The sequence below is a fragment of the Lampris incognitus genome, chromosome 1 (assembly GCF_029633865.1).
Source record: "Lampris incognitus isolate fLamInc1 chromosome 1, fLamInc1.hap2, whole genome shotgun sequence".
Classification (NCBI taxonomy): Eukaryota; Metazoa; Chordata; class Actinopteri; order Lampriformes; family Lampridae; genus Lampris; species Lampris incognitus.
This window is the reverse complement of record NC_079211.1, coordinates 35,742,505-35,760,325: the sequence shown is the minus strand read 5'-3', so window position 1 is coordinate 35,760,325 and position 17,821 is coordinate 35,742,505. Positions and strand designations below refer to the sequence as shown.

The window sequence follows — 17,821 nt, the reverse complement described above, 5'->3', positions numbered from 1 at the left end:
AGATCATTACAGACCTTGTCGTCCACTTTGCTGTCTGTGTTTTTGCAGATCATTATGAGATTCATAAATGGTGACTCTAGGGCGTCTCTATGCCTACTTTAATTATGACAAAGTTGTATATTGATGTAAAGTAAATGTGCAATGGCATGTATTTAGGTTTTAATTATGAGTAGCCTATAAGTTGTCTTGTCTGATTAGAAACTGTACAGCATCACCTTCTGTAGAGACGTGGGATGCGAAGCATCAGTTACACAAGCCTCCGAATCGATTTTGTTAAGTTTTATTTTATTTTTACATGTGTGGAAGAGATATCCTGGGTATATTGGGAGAAGGGTGCTGAATATGGAGCTGTCAGGGGAGAGGAAAAGAGGAAGGCCAAAGAGGAGGTTTATGAAAAATGCAACTTGATTGATTGATTGATTGATTTATTGATTGATTGATTTGTTGAGGGAGGGCATGCAGGCAGGTGGCTGGTGTGACAGAGGAAGATGCAGAGGACAGGAAGAGATTGAAACAGATGATCCGCTGTGGCGACCTCTAACGGGAGCAGCCGAAAGTAGCAGTAGTATTAGTTATTTTCATTTTTATTCATGCATTTTTTTTCAACAAGGTATTTTACGTATGGATTGGACGTATTTTACACATTGTTTAAGATCTGATCCGGTCAGATCAGATCAAGAGTGCTAACACGTGTCCTGAATACATCATGACATTGGTCCATTTGCTCCGCATCTCTCCCAGAACTATCGACAAGTTATGCAATGACTTTCACCTTATCGATTATTTGGGATGTGTAGTCATGTGAGACAACTTGGACCGTGGAAGTGGACACGGCAGAAACTACAGCTCCCAGCAGACGTAGGGGCTCGTCGCTTCACTAGTTTCACACTGAATGTACTAATGTAGTTCGCACTACTTGAATGTCCGTACATGATTCACTTCGTCAATAAGTAAGTCGGTACTTCGGTGTCATGGCGGAATCTGCGGCTTGTCCTGCTTTCCAGCTTGGGAGATCGCGATACGATCAGGTAATTCATCTTTATCCTTCGTTCATCGTCCATTAATTATAGTAGTATTTGTTTTTCATCTTTTCGGGTGCTTAAAAATTTTTTTTTTAAAAAAGCCCTCCGCCCCTGCTCCCCTTCGTCTTCGGCCGCCTGGAAGCGCTGGATGCTGATAGTAAGTGTTCAAAGTTGGCTTTGATGCGCGATGCACCTCTCCGTCCTGGTCTTTTAACGGCAAGGCTGCAAGCGTGCAACATCTGTGACAGAGATAACGAACTTGTACGATTACAATCTTACCTACGTGCGCGTGCGTGTGGTGCTGAACCGTGTTATTATTAGTGCTTGTACACCAAGATTGGCTGCACAACAGTTTATCGTGCAAGAGACAATGCGATAGAGGTTTGCGTGTAAAAATATGAGTAAACATTGGATTTGTGGTGCCTTGTCCTGCGCTCTATTTGATGCATTGTTCTCTCTAACATGGCCTTACGTTTGTACGGCACATTTCCATCTGGATTTGCTTTTGAACTTTTGGTTAACCTTCGTAGGGTAAAACTTTCAATGCTCAAATCGATTTTAAATAGGCACTCTACACACCCAGATACATATGTGCTGATTTTTTTTTAAAGATATACAAGGATGCATTTGAGCAGACTTCATGAGTCCGCTTTGTGATAGTGAGGTGTAATGCTCGGGGGGGATATGATGTGTCCAAGATGAATGGGCTGTCTGTCCTTATCTTTAGCACATTATACTCGGTTTTCCATCCTGTGAAATGAATTACCTTTGGTTAATTCTGAAAGATAATGTGACCTTCACGTCGGCTCATGTGGTGTATTAACACTCACCATGTTAGCTGGTCAGGTCCACATTTCCATACAGGTATTTTGCAGCAGTGAACAGCTGCCTATGGGAAATTATTTACCTGATGATGATGATGATGATGATGCATCATCACAAAGTCCACAGACAGCTTTTGTAAATGAGTCACCCACAGTTTTGGAGCTATTATTCTGTCTTGTTCTCAGGAGATGCTATCATAGCTTGTCCTATCTAAATACATATGGAGAAGGAAGAACAAAGAGCCAAAGAGACCTCTAGCCTTGCCATCTAAATTGATACATAAATGAAGATAACCGACACAGGATATTACCTGGTGCCCATTTGGCTCATACAAATAAAGTTTCAATTTTTAATAACTTGCATCTGAATGATCTTTTTTTAATAACTGCAATTTTTCATGAACTGGTGACTCACATTTGGTTACGAACTCCTATTGTAGAAATATACATTTTCAAGCAAGACACCATTTCGGTCTATACCTCTTGATAAATAGTACCTTTATTGTTCCCTCTTACATTCTGCAGCCCGTGTTGAGTTGATAAAGGTGCTGTAACATTTTCAGCTGCTTGCATCAAAGCAGTTGTAATTAGGCCAGCCCTTGAATCAGCATAAATCTCGCTCCATTTGTGTCTTTACTACTATTGCCATGCTCCATCTCTGCCTGCCTTTTTGTGTATGCTCTGGAGGGCTGAAACACATGCATAATTAAAGCTGTCTTCTCACGTGGATCCTCTGTCTACCCTATACTCGTACAAAACAGCACTGTGGCGCACATGGGCTGCCAGGAGTCAAGATGTGACATGAACAGATGACAGAAAACCTGGAAATTGACAGCGAGATGGCACATGTTCCCCATGCGTCACCCCGGTGCTGGGAGGCCATGGAAGGTTGTTTTTCCTGATTTCAGTTAGGACCCAGTGCTTGAGAGATAATTCAAGTGGAGAAGGGTGCATTCCACTGGGTGCATTGCCCTTCGTAAGTGATAAATTGCTCCGAGGGATCTGATTGAAGCTCCCATGTTTTCAGCCCATCTGCTTTGCCAGAGAGACTCTTGGCATGCACCGCCAGTGGGCCCTTTCAGACTGTTGGCACACAACGTCAGCCCGGCGTGCCCGTTTCCACTGTCAGGGGAACGGGGAACAGAATGCTCGACGTAACTATTCTGAGCCTTCCTGGTGAGAAATCATCTGACTCTGAATAATCTATTTTGCAAATGTAAAAAACTCTTGTTAGCGTTTCAAAGTTGATCTTAAAGAGACATTTCAACTGTATTATGGCCACATTGTGCAACTTACCCCAGGGAGCTTTTGTCTGTCTTTTTTTTTTTAATGTAGATATTTGTTGTTAATGCTTTGGTTTGGCTTCTGAAAAGTCTTCTTACTGTGTAACATTAAGCTGTGCAACATTGAAACTAGGTCTTCATTTTTTTAAATAGAGTTCTGCACAGATGCATTTGGAAGTACTATTTGTCATGTACATTACAGTACGTCTATTCATTGGGCCTAAATAAGTTGAATCAAAACACCTTGCCCTGTGATGACAGAAGTCAGGGGAGCTGAACATTATCAGCTACCAATACAGTCATCCTCCAAACTAACTCGAATGGGTTTGACGTTGTGCTCTATTTTTTTTTTTTTGAAGATTATAATTACAGAGGGCGGCATGGTGGTGCAGTGGTTAGCGCAGTTACCTCACAGCAAAAAGGTCCTGGGTCCAAACCCCGGGGTTGTTCATTCTTGGGGGTCATCCCAGGTTGTCCTCTGTGTGGAGTTTGCATGTTCTCCACGTGTCTGCATGGGTTTCCTCCGGATGCTCTGGTTTCCTCCCACAGTCCAAAGACATGTAGGTCAGGTGAATCGGCCGTACTAAATTGTCCCTAGGTGTGAGTTTGTGTGTGTGCGTGCATGCGTGTGTGTGTGTGCGCACGCGCGTGTTGGCCCTGTGATGAACTGGCGGCCTGTCCAGGGTGTCTCCCCGCTTGGAGCCTATCCCCGATTGCTGGGATAGGCTCCAGCATCCCGCGATCCCGATTCGGATAAGCAGCTTGGATAATAGAATGGAATTATTATTACAGAATAGATGAGCTTTTATTAGTGTTACACTCCATTAATTGTAATACTTTAGTGGGCTTGAGAAAAAAATGCTTACTAACTCAAAGTGAATTAGCATTGTCTTGTGAAATAAACATTGGTATATCAGTTAAGTTTTTAATTATTTAAGATGTTTGCACACAATTATTCCATAGATTGCCTTACTCGTGATGGAGCCATTCATTTGCAGTGGAAAAGCTGGGGTGGGGGGGAATGATTTAGCATAGCAATGCATGAAATGCTTTTTAATGAAAATTGTTTTTTTCACTTTCTCAAGGGTTCATTTCTTGGTCGCCTTCGACATTTTATGGACATCATCGACCCCAGCACCTTGTTTGTGCCTGAGGTAAAGTTTACTGTTAAAGTCATGTATTTCACGTCAATCATACACCCTTAGATATTGAACCAGGATTTCAATTTCAATGTTAAATGTAAACTCTTGTGTGATCTGGTTTATTTGTTGGCCCCCCCTTTAAATCTGCAATCCTGAAGATTGTCGTTATTGTTTGCTTTACTGACACCTGTGGTGATAAATGTTAACTGCATTGGTGTTTGCCCTCTCTAAATGCATGTAATCAAGCTGAGATGAAAAGGAGTTGCCATGGCAACTACAGCGCTGTTGCGTCAGCATCTTCCTCACCACCGACCAGAAGAACATGGTCGAACCTGAGTTTTGCGTGCTGATGTTGCATTGTCTGTTTGTAAAGGTCTTCTACGTGCTTGGTCTGCCATATCAGCCTATTAGCCACAACAGCATTGCTTCTTCTTCAGTAATGCCTGTCAGTAACCATTAGAATGAGCAAAAGCATTCCTGATTCAGATATCCATGGATAAGCTATTGTCTTAAATTCCCCATTGCTTGAAAGTTCAAAGAAGGACATTTATTAGTATGTAAATTTTCAGGATTGCAGCTTTGAGTCGCATACATATTTAGAGAAATACTACTAATTTGTCTGTTTGTAGAGACGATTGGAAGAGTGTGTCAAACTTCTTGACGATTTTAAACACGGCAGACTTCTACCTGGAGTCTCTGATTTTCAGGTGAGTTTCATTACGATACACTTTGTGATCTGCTATGAACAATATTCAAGATAAATACTAGAACACGACAGAGGAGGCATGTGGTAGTCTGCAGCCCTCCCCGGATTGGCAGAGGGGGTGGAGCAGCGACTGGGATGACTTGGAAGAGTGGGGTAATTGGCCAAGTACAATTGGGGAGAAAAGGGGGGGGGTAAATAAATAAATAAATGGTGGACATTGAATGAATGTATTGTAGTAAATTATCCTGCATATAACTCAGTGGTGTGTACTTTATACAAATACAAACATAACGATCGTAAGTGTTTCTTCTTTCTACCTGACCTGTTTCCTTCTGGAGTTATGGGAAGCCCAAAAAGTCAAGCAGGTAAGTGACCTGAAGGAGTCAAAGCTCAGAATCAGGTTAATGACACTCCCATATGTACATCCAGCACATTTTATCCTTTTCTCTCGGCGGCATGACGATGATGATGTCATGCTCTCCACACGCAGGCCATCATTCACCCCGACACGGGAGAGAAAATCTTCATGCCATTCCGAATGTCAGGTATGATCTCAAATGAAGATCTTCGCCAACCCCTCCCCCCCCCCCGACACCACCACCACCACCTCATATCATCATTTTATCATCATGTTTGCGCTGATTATAATTTTTACGCTACACAGGTTATGTACCATTCGGAACACCAATTGTGAGTCTCTTCTGCAAATCATAATTTCATATCTTTTGTGAATACAATATTCAACTTTCCCATGAAGTTGACTACTGTATGTAGATATCCATTTTTCTCCAGTAACACACTCCAATAACACTCATTTATGGTCAACATTTGGGGATGAATAAAATGGGTTTCTTTGTCCAGTAATAAGCCCTTTTTCCCTGTTTTTTTTTTTTTGTTTTTTTTTTTTGCAGGTCATTGGCCTTCTGCTCCCAAATCAGACTGTGTTCTCTACCATTATTTGGCAGGTACTGTTAACACAATGTTAACCCAATGTAAACCATTTGATTTATTGTCTGTTCAAATATCCAGCTTTATCTTACAGTAGCCCTATTAAAGCAGAAACAATCACGATTTTCAACATTATCACTATATGTTGAAGGGAAAACACTCCGTCAGCAGCCATAATAAATAAATTTTTATTTTTATTTTACATTCACATATTTTCAGGCCTGTTCCATATTTTCTGTGTCCATCTGTATCTGTCCATCTGTCTTAACTCGCTTCTTCCTCTCTGCCTTATTTCCTTTTTTCTTGCTTTCTGTCTTCCCCACTTTCCTTCCTTCCTTCCATCCATCTTTCCTTCAGTGGCTGAACCAGAGTCACAATGCATGTGTGAACTATGCCAACCGCAACGCAACCAAGGTATGTGTATTGTGAGTGTGCAGCGTTCATGGCTTGACTTTGTGTTCAAACTTCTGCACTCGGTTTCACTGGAAATGATGCCCACACTGTGCTGCTCTCAAGCCAGTGAGCATTGTGCTAAAGCCTGTTAAAATAATAATTTGCTGACAAGAGGCAGTGCCTGCAGCCTCTTTGGACAACAGCAGCTATGTGTCTGTGTGTAATGTATAAAAAGAATAATAAAAGAAAACCTACACAATGTTTGGAGCGCTGAAATAATATGTATTTTGCTCCAACACCAGCCTACACCAGCATCAAAGTTTCTTCAGGGATATGTGGGAGCTGTGACTAGTGCTGTCTCCATTGCAGTGAGTTTTAAAAAAATATTTATTTATTTATTTATTGATTTATATTTAATCATCATAAATATGGATACCCACTCCCAGGACAAGAACATGTGATTCAACAGCTATTTTTGTGTGTTTCTGACATGTCTCAGTGGTGAAAAGATCTTTTCATCTGCATTGAACATGTTAGCGGCAGTAGTGCTTCGACTTTATTCTAGGATTTAGTGGAACCAGCGTAAATATTTTAGGTCTAGAGAAAAGCAGTATTTGCAGACTGTACTCTATACTGCTGTTTTTTTCCTCCATAGGTTGGATTGAATGTTCTGATTCAAAAGGCCAACAAACTGAGCCCTGCGACCAGAATAATAATCCAGAGACTAGTCCCCTTCCCAGCAGTGGGTATGTATCACTAACATGACCTGGCTGACCCACGTCACATGACGCCCGGCTCAGTGCTCAGTAATGCGATGCTTCACATGATATACAGTATATGACATGAGCAAATTGGGGGGGGGGGGGGGGGTTGATCAAAACTCAAAACGTGCTTTCTGCCCTGAAAGAAAGAGAACGCATCAATTTTTCTCCTGCAAAGGAGCATTTCAGGGGTGTCAGTTTTAACATCCTATGGAAAAACCAACATGTTTTCAGCTCAAAAAGAAAAGTTACAAAAGGTATCCTACCTCTTTAATGGTAGTAGACAGCTGCCTGTTATTGCCTGTTAAGATTTCGGTCATGCTGAAGTACGCAGAAATGACTTTATATTTGTCAATGAGAAAAGAAATTGGTGTTTTCTCATGATAGAACCCAACCAGCATGAACTTGCACCTCATGCTGCAGCAGGGGCTTGCAGAAGCGATGGGACACCGTGCAATATGTTTAAAGGGTCAGGCCATTGTTTTCTGTAAATGTCACAAACTGTGCAAGTTGCAAGATTGCACCATGCACAATAATACATTTAATGTACCAACAATGATCGTTTATTGTTGGCCTCGTGCACATTATCTAATGCCAAAAGTGAAGACTTAAGGAGGAATCTGCAACCAAAGTCAACAGATTTCAGAATCCGAATCAGTTGTAATTAGCCAAAAGGGGCCTGCACATATTTGAAAATAAGTCCTTGTTTCAAATATGCAGTATCGATCACTGTCGTGTGAGTTAGTGCTCCTGTGTAAATAATATGAATGGCCACTCAGTGTCACCTCTCTGTCCTCAGCGAGTGCAAACATCTGCAATGTGGCCCTCATGAGACACAATGAGCTGTCTGAGGGTGTTGATGTGCTGGATACAAACGGTAATGTGGTGGGATCCTCCAAAGTTGCTGCTAGGCATGTAAGTGCTCAGTGTTATTACTGCTTAGGATTTTAACTGTAATTTTGCAGAACTTGTCTCCAGTATCTGCTCAGTTTTCCATTACATTACATTACAGTTGTCTTTTAACTCGGGTAGTATTCGGGTCAACTGTTTGAATGGAATGAATTGGTTTAGACATTGTCATCTTTCATTGCATGGCAAATCACTTTGCTGTAGTAGATATGATGAGATGCGTTGATGAAAGACCAGGTTTCCATTATTTCCTATTATTTTTATGTGTCTTTCTCACTACGTTACCCATCTGGTCACATGCGAAGGAAAATTAGATTCACCATATTGCAGCTTTTGAAATGAGGCGTGTGCACAATTGTTCATATCTTTTTCCCCAGGCAATCATGGAGACTGCTTTTACACGTGTGGTCCTCCCAATGCCCATCTTTGTCCTCCCCCCAATCATAATGTCCTACCTAGAGAGGTGCGTACAAACGTGTGTTGTTTGAGTTCAGTTTCAAAAGAAAACGTCCAGTTATAAATTAAATACAGGAATTTCACCCTCGCTCTCATCTCACCTCCTACTCAGTTCTACATTAAAAAAAAAATCTAAATCATTAATGTGTACTTACAGCATAAATCTACTACTACTACTACTTTCGGCTGCTCCTGTTAGGGGTCGCCACAGCGGATCATCCGTTTCCATTTCGTTCTGTCTTCTGCGTCTTCCTCCGTCACACCAGCCACCTGCATATCTTCCCTCACCACATCCATAAACCTCTTTGGTCTTCCTCTTTTCCTCGTCCCTGGCAGCTCCATATTCAGCAATATACTTACAGCATAAATGTGAAATTGTATTTATTTAGCTATTCATAGCCTCAGTTTCCATGCGACACCACAGAGGGAAAATGACCAGTGCAGCTCGCAAAAATGGAATAACTACCGTAAGCCATAAATAATATGTATGAATTATTTAAATTATCAAAGAAAGACGATTTGAAAGATAGTTTTAGCATTACTATAAGTTGTGTATACCCAGAACTAGGACACTGAAACGAAACAAAGATCGCTTCCTCTTGCTCGTTGTACAAAATGCAGACGTGGCAGCAGGATGATGAGTCGAGACAATTGCCCTTCCCTGTGTCAGCTAACTGCCACCCTGATGAAATGCCCTTGAGCATGTCAATATTCCCCAGCAGACTCTGTGGCCTGACTTACTTATGGAGCATTGCCTTGCAGGGATCACATTATTAACAGTTTCATCCCATTTGTAATCTTGACTGTGGCAGCGTAGCACCACTGGTTCATCAGCCAGTGTACTCGGCTCACGGATCAATATGCTTTGTTCTTGTCCTCTGTGCAGACTCCAGTTCCTGCAGAGCAATCGCAGATTGTTGCTGCCCATCCACAGCCTGGTGTGCCTGGCTACCTTTAGCCTCTCCCTGCCTGTGGCCATCAGCCTCTTTCCCCAGATGTCTCAGGTAGGTTATCATGTCTCTGCCCATTGCCGCTACGCTCCAGCCCAGATGACTCAGGGGACAGCTGGGGTGAAATTCAAATTACATACACATGACTTGACATGTGCACTCCCAGCTGCCCTCCCGCCATTCACTTCCTGTTCCAGCTGTGTCTCCCCACCATGCAGTTAATAGTCTCTCTGATTTCAGGGCTTTAGAAGAAATTTAGAAAATGGCGTAAGAATGATCTGGAGCTAAATTTTAAGTTTGTTTTTTTTTTGTTTGTTTTTTTTTTGTTTGTTTTTACTTCTGTAGATCGAGGTGGCTCACCTTGAGCCGGAGATTGCCATGGCAACAGACTGCAAGGTGGTGACCTACAACAAGGGTTTATGATGGATGGCACAGCGGTGTACAGTGGAGGACAGGGAATGAGGATGCAAATGAGACTATGTTGTTAAAAGCTAAAAGCTGCCATAGAAACCCCAGGGATTCTCCCTGACACCGGTCCACAGGCCAGGGAACTTTGTGGCATTAATATAGCACAACCCGGATAACCATGCACTAACCAATGGCTGTAACACTAATATTTTCTAGATATAGACACTGATAAGGGAAGCTCAAGGAACCAACATCATTAAAACTTACTATGGGATAATATTGCCAATGTGAAGCCACTGTTTAGTGGTTGTATTTGTCAAATGAATCGATGAAGAAATGTGAAAATTTAGATTCACTGTATATTAAATTAATGACTTTTTTTTTATTGATGAATGGCAAAAGACTGCATGCCAGGACTTCTAACCTAATTGCTGTGAAAATGTGAAAAAGACAAAAGCTTGCAAGTATTTTTATGTAAAAAAAATGTAGGTACCCTTTCTTATAAACTGCTTCTGTGTTAGGTACAGAAGAAGACAAAACTACAGTATTGATTGTTGAACCACTAGTTCATTTTTTTATTTGCACTATATTTCGCACATAACAAACATTATTACCTGAATATTATTGAACAAATCTTTAAGTAGTATTCTTATTGCTTTGTAAAATATACCTGATGCTATAAGTTTGCCAGTCAAACAGTGTAGATTTTTAATATATCTTTACTATTCAAATGACATAATAAAAATAATCTATCTTGAGTGATGTTGTTCTGAGACTTATTTTTATACCAGAAATTGGGATATAAGAGATATACTTTGCTTCAGCTACTTTGCCGTGATGTTTGTGCTCCATTTCATTTTTTTTTTGTTTTTGATTTTATTTCTCCCTTTTTCTCCCCACTTGTATCCGGCCGATTACCCCGATTTTCCAAGCCGTCTCGGTCGTTGCCCCACCCCCTCCGCCGATCCAGGGAGGGCTGCAGACTACCACATGTCTCCTCTTATACATGTGGAGTCGCCAGCTGCTTCTTTTCACCTGACAGTGAGGAGTTTTGCCAGGGGGATGTAGCGTGTGGGAGGATCACGCTATTCCCCCCAGTCCCCCCTACCCCCTTAACAGGTGCCCCGACTGACCAGAGGAGGCGCTAGTGCAGCAACCAGGACACATACCCACATCCGGCTTCCCACCCGCAGACACGGCCAATTGTGTCTGTAGGGATTCCCAACCAAGCCGGAGGTAACACGGGGATTCGAACCGGCGATCCCCGTGTTGGTAGGCAACGGAATAGACCGCCATGCTACCCGGACACCCCCATTTCATGTTTGAGTATCACACACAGTACACCAATACAAATTGGTTTAGCTGTGATCTGGATACTATAGCACTGTACACTCAGCGTTCACTTTATTACGTAGGTGCACATATCTAGTACTGGGTAGGACCCCCTTTCGCCTCCAGAACAGCCTGAATTCTTTGTGGCGTGGTTTTAAAAAGGTACTGTAAACATTTCTGTTGATCCTGGTCCATGCTGACTAGATAACTCCATGCAGCGCCTGCAGATTTGTTGGCCTCGTGTTCATACTGCAAACCTCCCTTTCCACCTCAATCCAAAGGTGTTCTATGGCTTGAGATCTGGGAACTGTGCAGTCATGTTTGTGGGACCAGGTTGAGATGATGTGTGCTTTGTGACATGGTGCGTTATTTTGCTGGAAATAGCCATTGCTAACCGGGTTTGCAATGGTTTGCCGAACAACTGATTACCAAACGAGCCAACAGGGCATTGATTGGCCCATTGGTCCAAGGGGTCAGCTAGGGGGGCCTAAGCCAAAGCTTCTATGAGAAGTCGTTTTACTTATAGCTTTTCATTTCTTGCTACATAGTTGAAGAACTCACTTCTTGGTGTCAATAAGTTTGTCATCACCATTTTTTTAGACTATGTCTTTGTTGATATTGAAGGTGGCTTTAAAGCTGATCTTGTAGAGCCGAAGGAACGGAGAAGACCGTAGGTTCACACTTTAGCCGTGTAGGCAACTTTCTTTAATCCACGGTAAATCAGAGACAACCAAACCACAGCTCGATTGAGCGGAGGTGGCAAGAAGCCCCAGAAAACTGGCTGGACAACCATAACTTAACCCTGCGTTAACCTGCCAGGGCAACCATGACTTAACCCTTAGTTCCTGGGTTGAATTCTGTCCCCAATACGTGTCCACCACATGAGCCCCCCCAGAATTCGCCCTAGTAATCGAAGTCAGGCAGGCGCGGGGGGACGACAGGCCGTCCACGGCGGCTCCGGATAACAGGGGCCGGAGTGTCTCCGGGAGGCATTGACGCGGGCCTCTGGAGGTCGGCCTGAGGAGCAGAAGAGGCAGCTCGGGCCTCCACGGGGGGAGGAGGCGGAGCCGGGGGACGACCGCGACGAGGAGGTTGGGCTAACTCCAACGGCTGCGTCAAGTCCAGGTGTGCGGGTTTAACTCGGTCCACTGAAACATGCTCGGCCGTGCCCCCAAAATCCACCACCAGGTGCTTAGTTCCCCGTTCCAGGACGCGGAAGGGGCCGTCATAAGGGGGTTGCAGAGGGGGGCGGTGTGCGTCGTGACGGATGAACACGTAGTCCGCTGACTGCAGACCTGGGGGCACCTGGGACACCGGCGCGCCGTGTTGGGCGGTAGGGACGGGTGTGAAAGCTCTGACCCCGTCCAGCAAGGAGGCTCGTTGGTCCACAGCTGACCAGGGACGCGTTGCATTGGGCATGAAATCGCCTGGGACTCGCAGCGGCGTGCCGTACACCAGCTCCGCAGAGGAGGCTTGTAGGTCTTCCTTCGGGGCGGTCCGCAGGCCCAGCATGACCCATGGGAGCTTGTCAACCCAGTTGCAGTCCTTGAGAGTAGCCCGAAGCGCAGCCTTCATGGACCGGTGGAAGCGCTCACATAGGCCGTTCGCCTGAGGGTGGTAGGCGGTAGTGCGATGAAGCTTGACGCCCAGAGCCTCACCCACAGCATTCCATAGCTCTGAGGTAAACTGTGGCCCGCGGTCAGATGAAAGGTCGGAAGGCGTACCGAAACGTGAGACCCACGACCCAATAAAAGCCCGGGCCACATCAGCAGACGTCGTGGATGCCAGGGGAACAGCTTCAGGCCAGCGCGTAGTCCTGTCCACCACAGTGAAGAGGTAGGTGAACCCCTGGGAGGGGGGTAGGGGACCAACCAGGTCGACGTGGACATGGTCAAATCGTCTCTCCGGCACTGCGAAGCGTTCCAGGGGCGCCTTAATGTGGCGGTGTATCTTAGCCCGCTGACAGGCAACACACGAGTCGGCCCACGCTTTCACGTCTCTCTTAAGTCCCTCCCACACAAACTTAGCAGAGGTCAGGCGCACGGATGGCTTACCGCCTGGATGAGAGAGGCCGTGCACAGCTTCAAATACGGGGCGTCTCCAGCTGTGCGGGACGATGGGCCTGGGCTGTCCTGCGGAGACGTCACACAGGAGGGTGACACCTGTGTCGCTGAAAGGAACGTCCTGCAGGCGGAGCCCCGTGTCGGAGGCCCGGAGACGGAGGATGCTCGGGTCCGTGGCCTGGTCAGCGGCCATCTGTGCATAGTCAAGGCCTAGGTGGACCGCTCCAATCACTGCCCTAGAGAGGCAGTCAGCTACCTGGTTAGACTTACCAGCGACGTGCTGGATGTCGGTAGTGAATTCCGAAATGTAGGAGAGTTGTCGCTGCTGGCGAGCGGACCATGGCTCGGCCGTCTTGGACATGGCAAACGTGAGGGGCTTGTGGTCCACGTACGCAGTAAACTCGCGGCCCTCTAGCAGGAAACGGAAATGCCGGACGGCAAGCCAGAGACCGAGGAGTTCCCTGTCAAAAGTACTATACTTGCGCTCTCGGGGTGTAAGCTGGCGACTGAAAAAGGCCAAAGGCTGCCAAGCCCCCCCCACCCACTGTTCGTGAACCGCACCAACAGCATAGTCCGATGCATCCGTGGTTATGGAAATAGGCGCTGTAGGTGAAGGATGCGCTAGCAGGGTAGCCTGGGAGAGCGCAGCTTTAGTCTCGGTGAACGCACGGTCCCGCTCTGCTGTCCAGTCAACCGCCTGGTTGGGGGACATGCCTTTCAGCGCCTCGTACAGTGGCCGGATGATAAAGGCGGCTCGGGGAATGAAGCGGTGGTAGAATGTCACCATCCCGATGAACTCCCTGAGCGCACGAGCTGTTTGGGGGCGCGGAAAGGCCACCACCGCTTCCACCTTTGAGGGCAGGGGGACTGCCCCGTCCCCAGTGATGCGGTGCCCGAGGAAATCAATGGCTGTCAGCCCGAACCGGCACTTCGCCGGGTTGACGATCAGCCCATGCTGGCTGAGGCGTGTGAAGAGGGCATGAAGATGGGACAGGTGTTCTTCCTCGGAGGCGCTGGCGATGAGTATGTCGTCCAAATAGACAAAGATGAAAGGAAGGCCACGGAGCACTGAATCCATCAGCCGCTGAAAGGACTGGGCCGCGTTTTTGAGTCCAAATGGCATTCGTAGGAATTCAAATAGGCCGAATGGGGTAGTCACCGCTGTCTTGGGGATGTCTGAGGGGTGCACTGGAACTTGATGATAACCACGGACCAGGTCGACTTTTGAGAAGACGCATTTGCCAGACAGGTTTGCAGAAAAGTCCTGGATATGCGGGACAGGATAGCGGTCGGGCGTGGTGGCGTCATTTAGTCGGCGGTAGTCCCCGCATGGGCGCCAACCTCCATCAGGCTTAGCGACGATGTGGAGTGGGGACGCCCACGGGCTGTCAGAGCGGCGGATGATCCCCATGCGTTCCAGGTGCTCAAACTCAGACTTGGCAATGGCGAGTTTGGCGGGGTCGAGACGCCTGGCTCTGGCGTAGACCGGGGGCCCCTTCGTAGCAATGTGATGCTCCACCCCATGCTTAGCGGTAGGTGCAGAGAAGGTAGGCTGGGTGAGGTCAGGGAACTCAGCGAGGAGGCGGTTGAACTTGTCTGCCTCTGAGAGAGAGTTGGCTAGACCTGCATAGGCCGCTTCCCTCCGCGTACATGCGAAGGAGGAGAAGGTTAAGGCATCGACCAGACGGCTGTTCTGAATGTCCACTAGCAAACCGTAAGCGCACAAAAAATCAGCTCCGAGGAGGGGAAGCGTTACATTGGCCATGACGAACTCCCACGTGAAACGTTGTCCACCAAAACACAGTTCTACAGACCGCACGCCGTAGGTGTGGATAGGGCTGCCGTCAGCCGTCGCCAACTGGGGGCCCCGCTCCCCGCCCATGATGTCGACGTCAGTAGCAGGGAGCACGCTTCTCTGTGCGCCCGTGTCACAAAGAAATCGCCGACCGGAGATGGTGTCGAGGATGAAGAGTAGCCTGCTCGTATCGCCAACACTCATGGCCACTACTGAGTGTTGGCCCTCTCGTTTCCCGTCGGCCTGTAGTTGCAGGGGGAACGGCACCGTTTAGCTTTCGCACCAAATCGAGCGTGGTACATAGAGAGTCCAGAGGGCTTGTAGCGGTCTGACGCTGTGGCGCCACCGTCGGGCCACGCCCGCGATGTCGGCGGGGGGCCAGTGAAGGTAGGAGCCAGCACCCCGGCATGGGAGGAACGTTGTGTAGCGACGAAGAATCGGTCAGCCTCCTTTGCCAGCTCACGGGGATCAGTGATGGTGGAGTTAGCGAGCGCAGTCTGGACGTGGGGCGGCATGTTGCGCAGAAACAGCTCCATAAACAGGAAACATGGCTTTTCTTGACCCAGTAGGTTTAACATCCTGCTCATTAGCTCCGATGGTTTGCCATCTCCCAAGCCCTGAATTGCGAAGAGGCGACGTGCTCTCTCCGTTGTTGACAGTTCAAAAGTTTCAAGGAGGATATGTTTAAGTGCGGCGTATTTACCATCGGCCGGTGGGTCGGTTATGAAACCGCTTATCCTGGAAGCCGTAGCGCACCCCAGCGCTGCCACTACGTAGTAGTACCTGGTCTCGTCTGCTGTTATGTCTCTGAGCGCGAACTGTGCCTCAGCCTGCGCGAACCATGTAGCCGCGGAAGACTCCCAAAACTCCGGCAGTTTCATTGCAACGGCGTTCGTAGCCATAATGTGTGTGGTTTCAGAAAACTTATCCGAAAATCACGTCGGGGTCACCAGTGTAGAGCCGAAGGAACGGAGAAGACCGTAGGTTCACACTTTAGCCGTGTAGGCAACTTTCTTTAATCCACGGTAAATCAGAGAGACAACCAAACCACAGCTCGACTGAGCGGAGGTGGCAAGAAGCCCCAGAAAACTGGCTGGACAACCATAACTTAACCCTGCGTTAACCTGCCAGGGCAACCATGACTTAACCCTTAGTTCCTGGGTTGAATTCTGTCCCCAATACGTGTCCACCACAATCTCATATTTGTGTTTGTGAAAGGTGTATTTTGTTAATTAACTTTTTGCTTTTAATTAAGTGTACCTGTGTTGTGGTGGTTGGGGGGGAGGGGGCATTGTCTCATAATCCAGCTATGAGTCTGACCCCTCTCACAAGGTACACAAGAGATTTTAGTGTGAAAGTCCAGAGAGGTCAGCACTGTCCGACATGCTGGAACCAACACGTCTGACTCCAACAATCATTCCACAAGTCCAAGTAAGTAAGTAACTTTATTTATGTAGCACCTTTCGAGAGCAGAGAAGTCACAAAGTTCTTCACAGAGGAAATGAAGCATAAACATACATACAGACAGGAAACACAATAAAAACAGAAATAAATAGAAAAATTACACAAAGACAAGGTGAAGCAAATGGGTCTTGGGCTGCTTTTTAACGTTGTCCACAGATCTCAAGTTCAAAGGGGGAGAGTTCAAGAGTTTAGGAGCCACAACCTCAAAAGCACAGTCTCCTTTAGTTTTAAGTCTGGATCCAGGAACAACCAGGAAACCCTGATCAGAGGACCTTAGAGATCTGCTGGTGACACAGGGCTGCAGTAAATCTCTAATGTAGGGCAGGAGCCTGACTGTGCAGAGTTCAACAGGTCATCACCAGAACTTTGGCTCCACATCAAATTCAAAATCCAACTCAGTGAAGAGCAATCAGAATCTGTGTCACATGAGACCTTTTGGAGGACCTGGTGAAGAGCTTAGCAGTAGCATTTTGGACCACTTGTAAAGGATCCAGAGATGTTTTGCTGACGCTGGTGAAAAGGGAGTTACAGTAATCAAGACAGGATAATATAAAAGCATGAATTAACATTTCCATCCCTGCTTGAGAAACAATGGGCCCGAGCTTTGCAATGTTTCTCAGTTGGAAAAAACAAGAGCAAATCAGACACTTGACATGCTGGTCCAGAGTCAAGACCCTGATCCATAGTGACACCTAGATTTCTTATGGAGAATTTAACCGACAAGGCAAGAGACCCAAGTCACTGAGATCACACATCCTCCCTATTCTATGGTTTGGTCGATCAACAACTGGATTCAGTGACCACATTTGCATGTTTTATATATTGAGTTACTGCCACAATAGTCACTGTTTGGATGTTTGTGTTAACCAACATCAAGTGTCTTAGTGAGGTGTTGGGCCTCCAGAACAGCTTCAATGCTCCTTGTCATAGATTCTACAAGTCTCTGAACTCTACTGGAGGGATGGACACCAATCTTCCAAAATATATTCCCTCATTTGGTGTTTTGATGATATTGTTGGAGAGCGTTGTCTAACATGTTGGTCCAAAATCTCCCATAGGTGTTCAAGTGGATTGAGATCTGGTGACTGTGAAGGCCATAGCATGTGATTTACATCATTTTCATCCTCATCAAACCATCCAGTGTCCCGTCATGCCCTGTGGATGGGGGCATTGTCCCCCTGGTAGAGACCACTCCCATCAGGATAGAAATGTCTCATCACAGGATAAAGATGACCACTCAGAATAATTGTATTGATTTGCAGTGACCCGTACCTCTAAGGGGACAAGTGGACCCAAACCATGCCAGGAAACTGTCCCCCACAGCATAACAGGGCCCCGGACCCCCTCACTGTAGGGGTCAAACAT

The 17,821-nt window shown here is 46.3% G+C and overlaps 1 protein-coding gene across 2 annotated transcripts; it reads left to right on the top strand.

The window, feature by feature from the left end:
- The first annotated feature begins 783 nt into the window (after nucleotides 1-783).
- Nucleotides 784-10,528, top strand: sfxn5b (sideroflexin 5b). Of its 2 annotated transcripts, XM_056285837.1 has the most exons (14): nucleotides 784-1,028; nucleotides 4,215-4,283; nucleotides 4,901-4,978; nucleotides 5,316-5,342; nucleotides 5,468-5,522; nucleotides 5,642-5,667; nucleotides 5,889-5,942; nucleotides 6,283-6,339; nucleotides 6,621-6,686; nucleotides 6,974-7,064; nucleotides 7,879-7,994; nucleotides 8,366-8,451; nucleotides 9,331-9,448; nucleotides 9,740-10,528. In XM_056285837.1, the coding sequence occupies exons 1-14, from the start codon at nucleotides 972-974 to the stop codon at nucleotides 9,815-9,817; spliced, it is 978 nt and encodes a 325-aa protein (XP_056141812.1). In that variant the 5' UTR covers nucleotides 784-971; the 3' UTR covers nucleotides 9,818-10,528. The 2 variants fall into 2 exon arrangements, with proteins under 2 accessions (XP_056141812.1, XP_056141820.1); XM_056285845.1 differs by lacking the exon at nucleotides 8,366-8,451.
- Nucleotides 10,529-17,821: the final 7,293 nt, after the last annotated feature.

Bases quoted from the DNA above. Each gene is read 5' to 3' on its own strand.
- sfxn5b (XM_056285837.1), top strand. From the start codon at position 972: ATGGCGGAATCTGCGGCTTGTCCTGCTTTCCAGCTTGGGAGATCGCGA. The intron at 4,979-5,315 runs GTGAGTTTCATT...TTCCTTCTGGAG, and splicing joins CTGGAGTCTCTGATTTTCAG to TTATGGGAAGCCCAAAAAGT. The intron at 8,452-9,330 runs GTGCGTACAAAC...TCCTCTGTGCAG, and splicing joins ATAATGTCCTACCTAGAGAG to ACTCCAGTTCCTGCAGAGCA.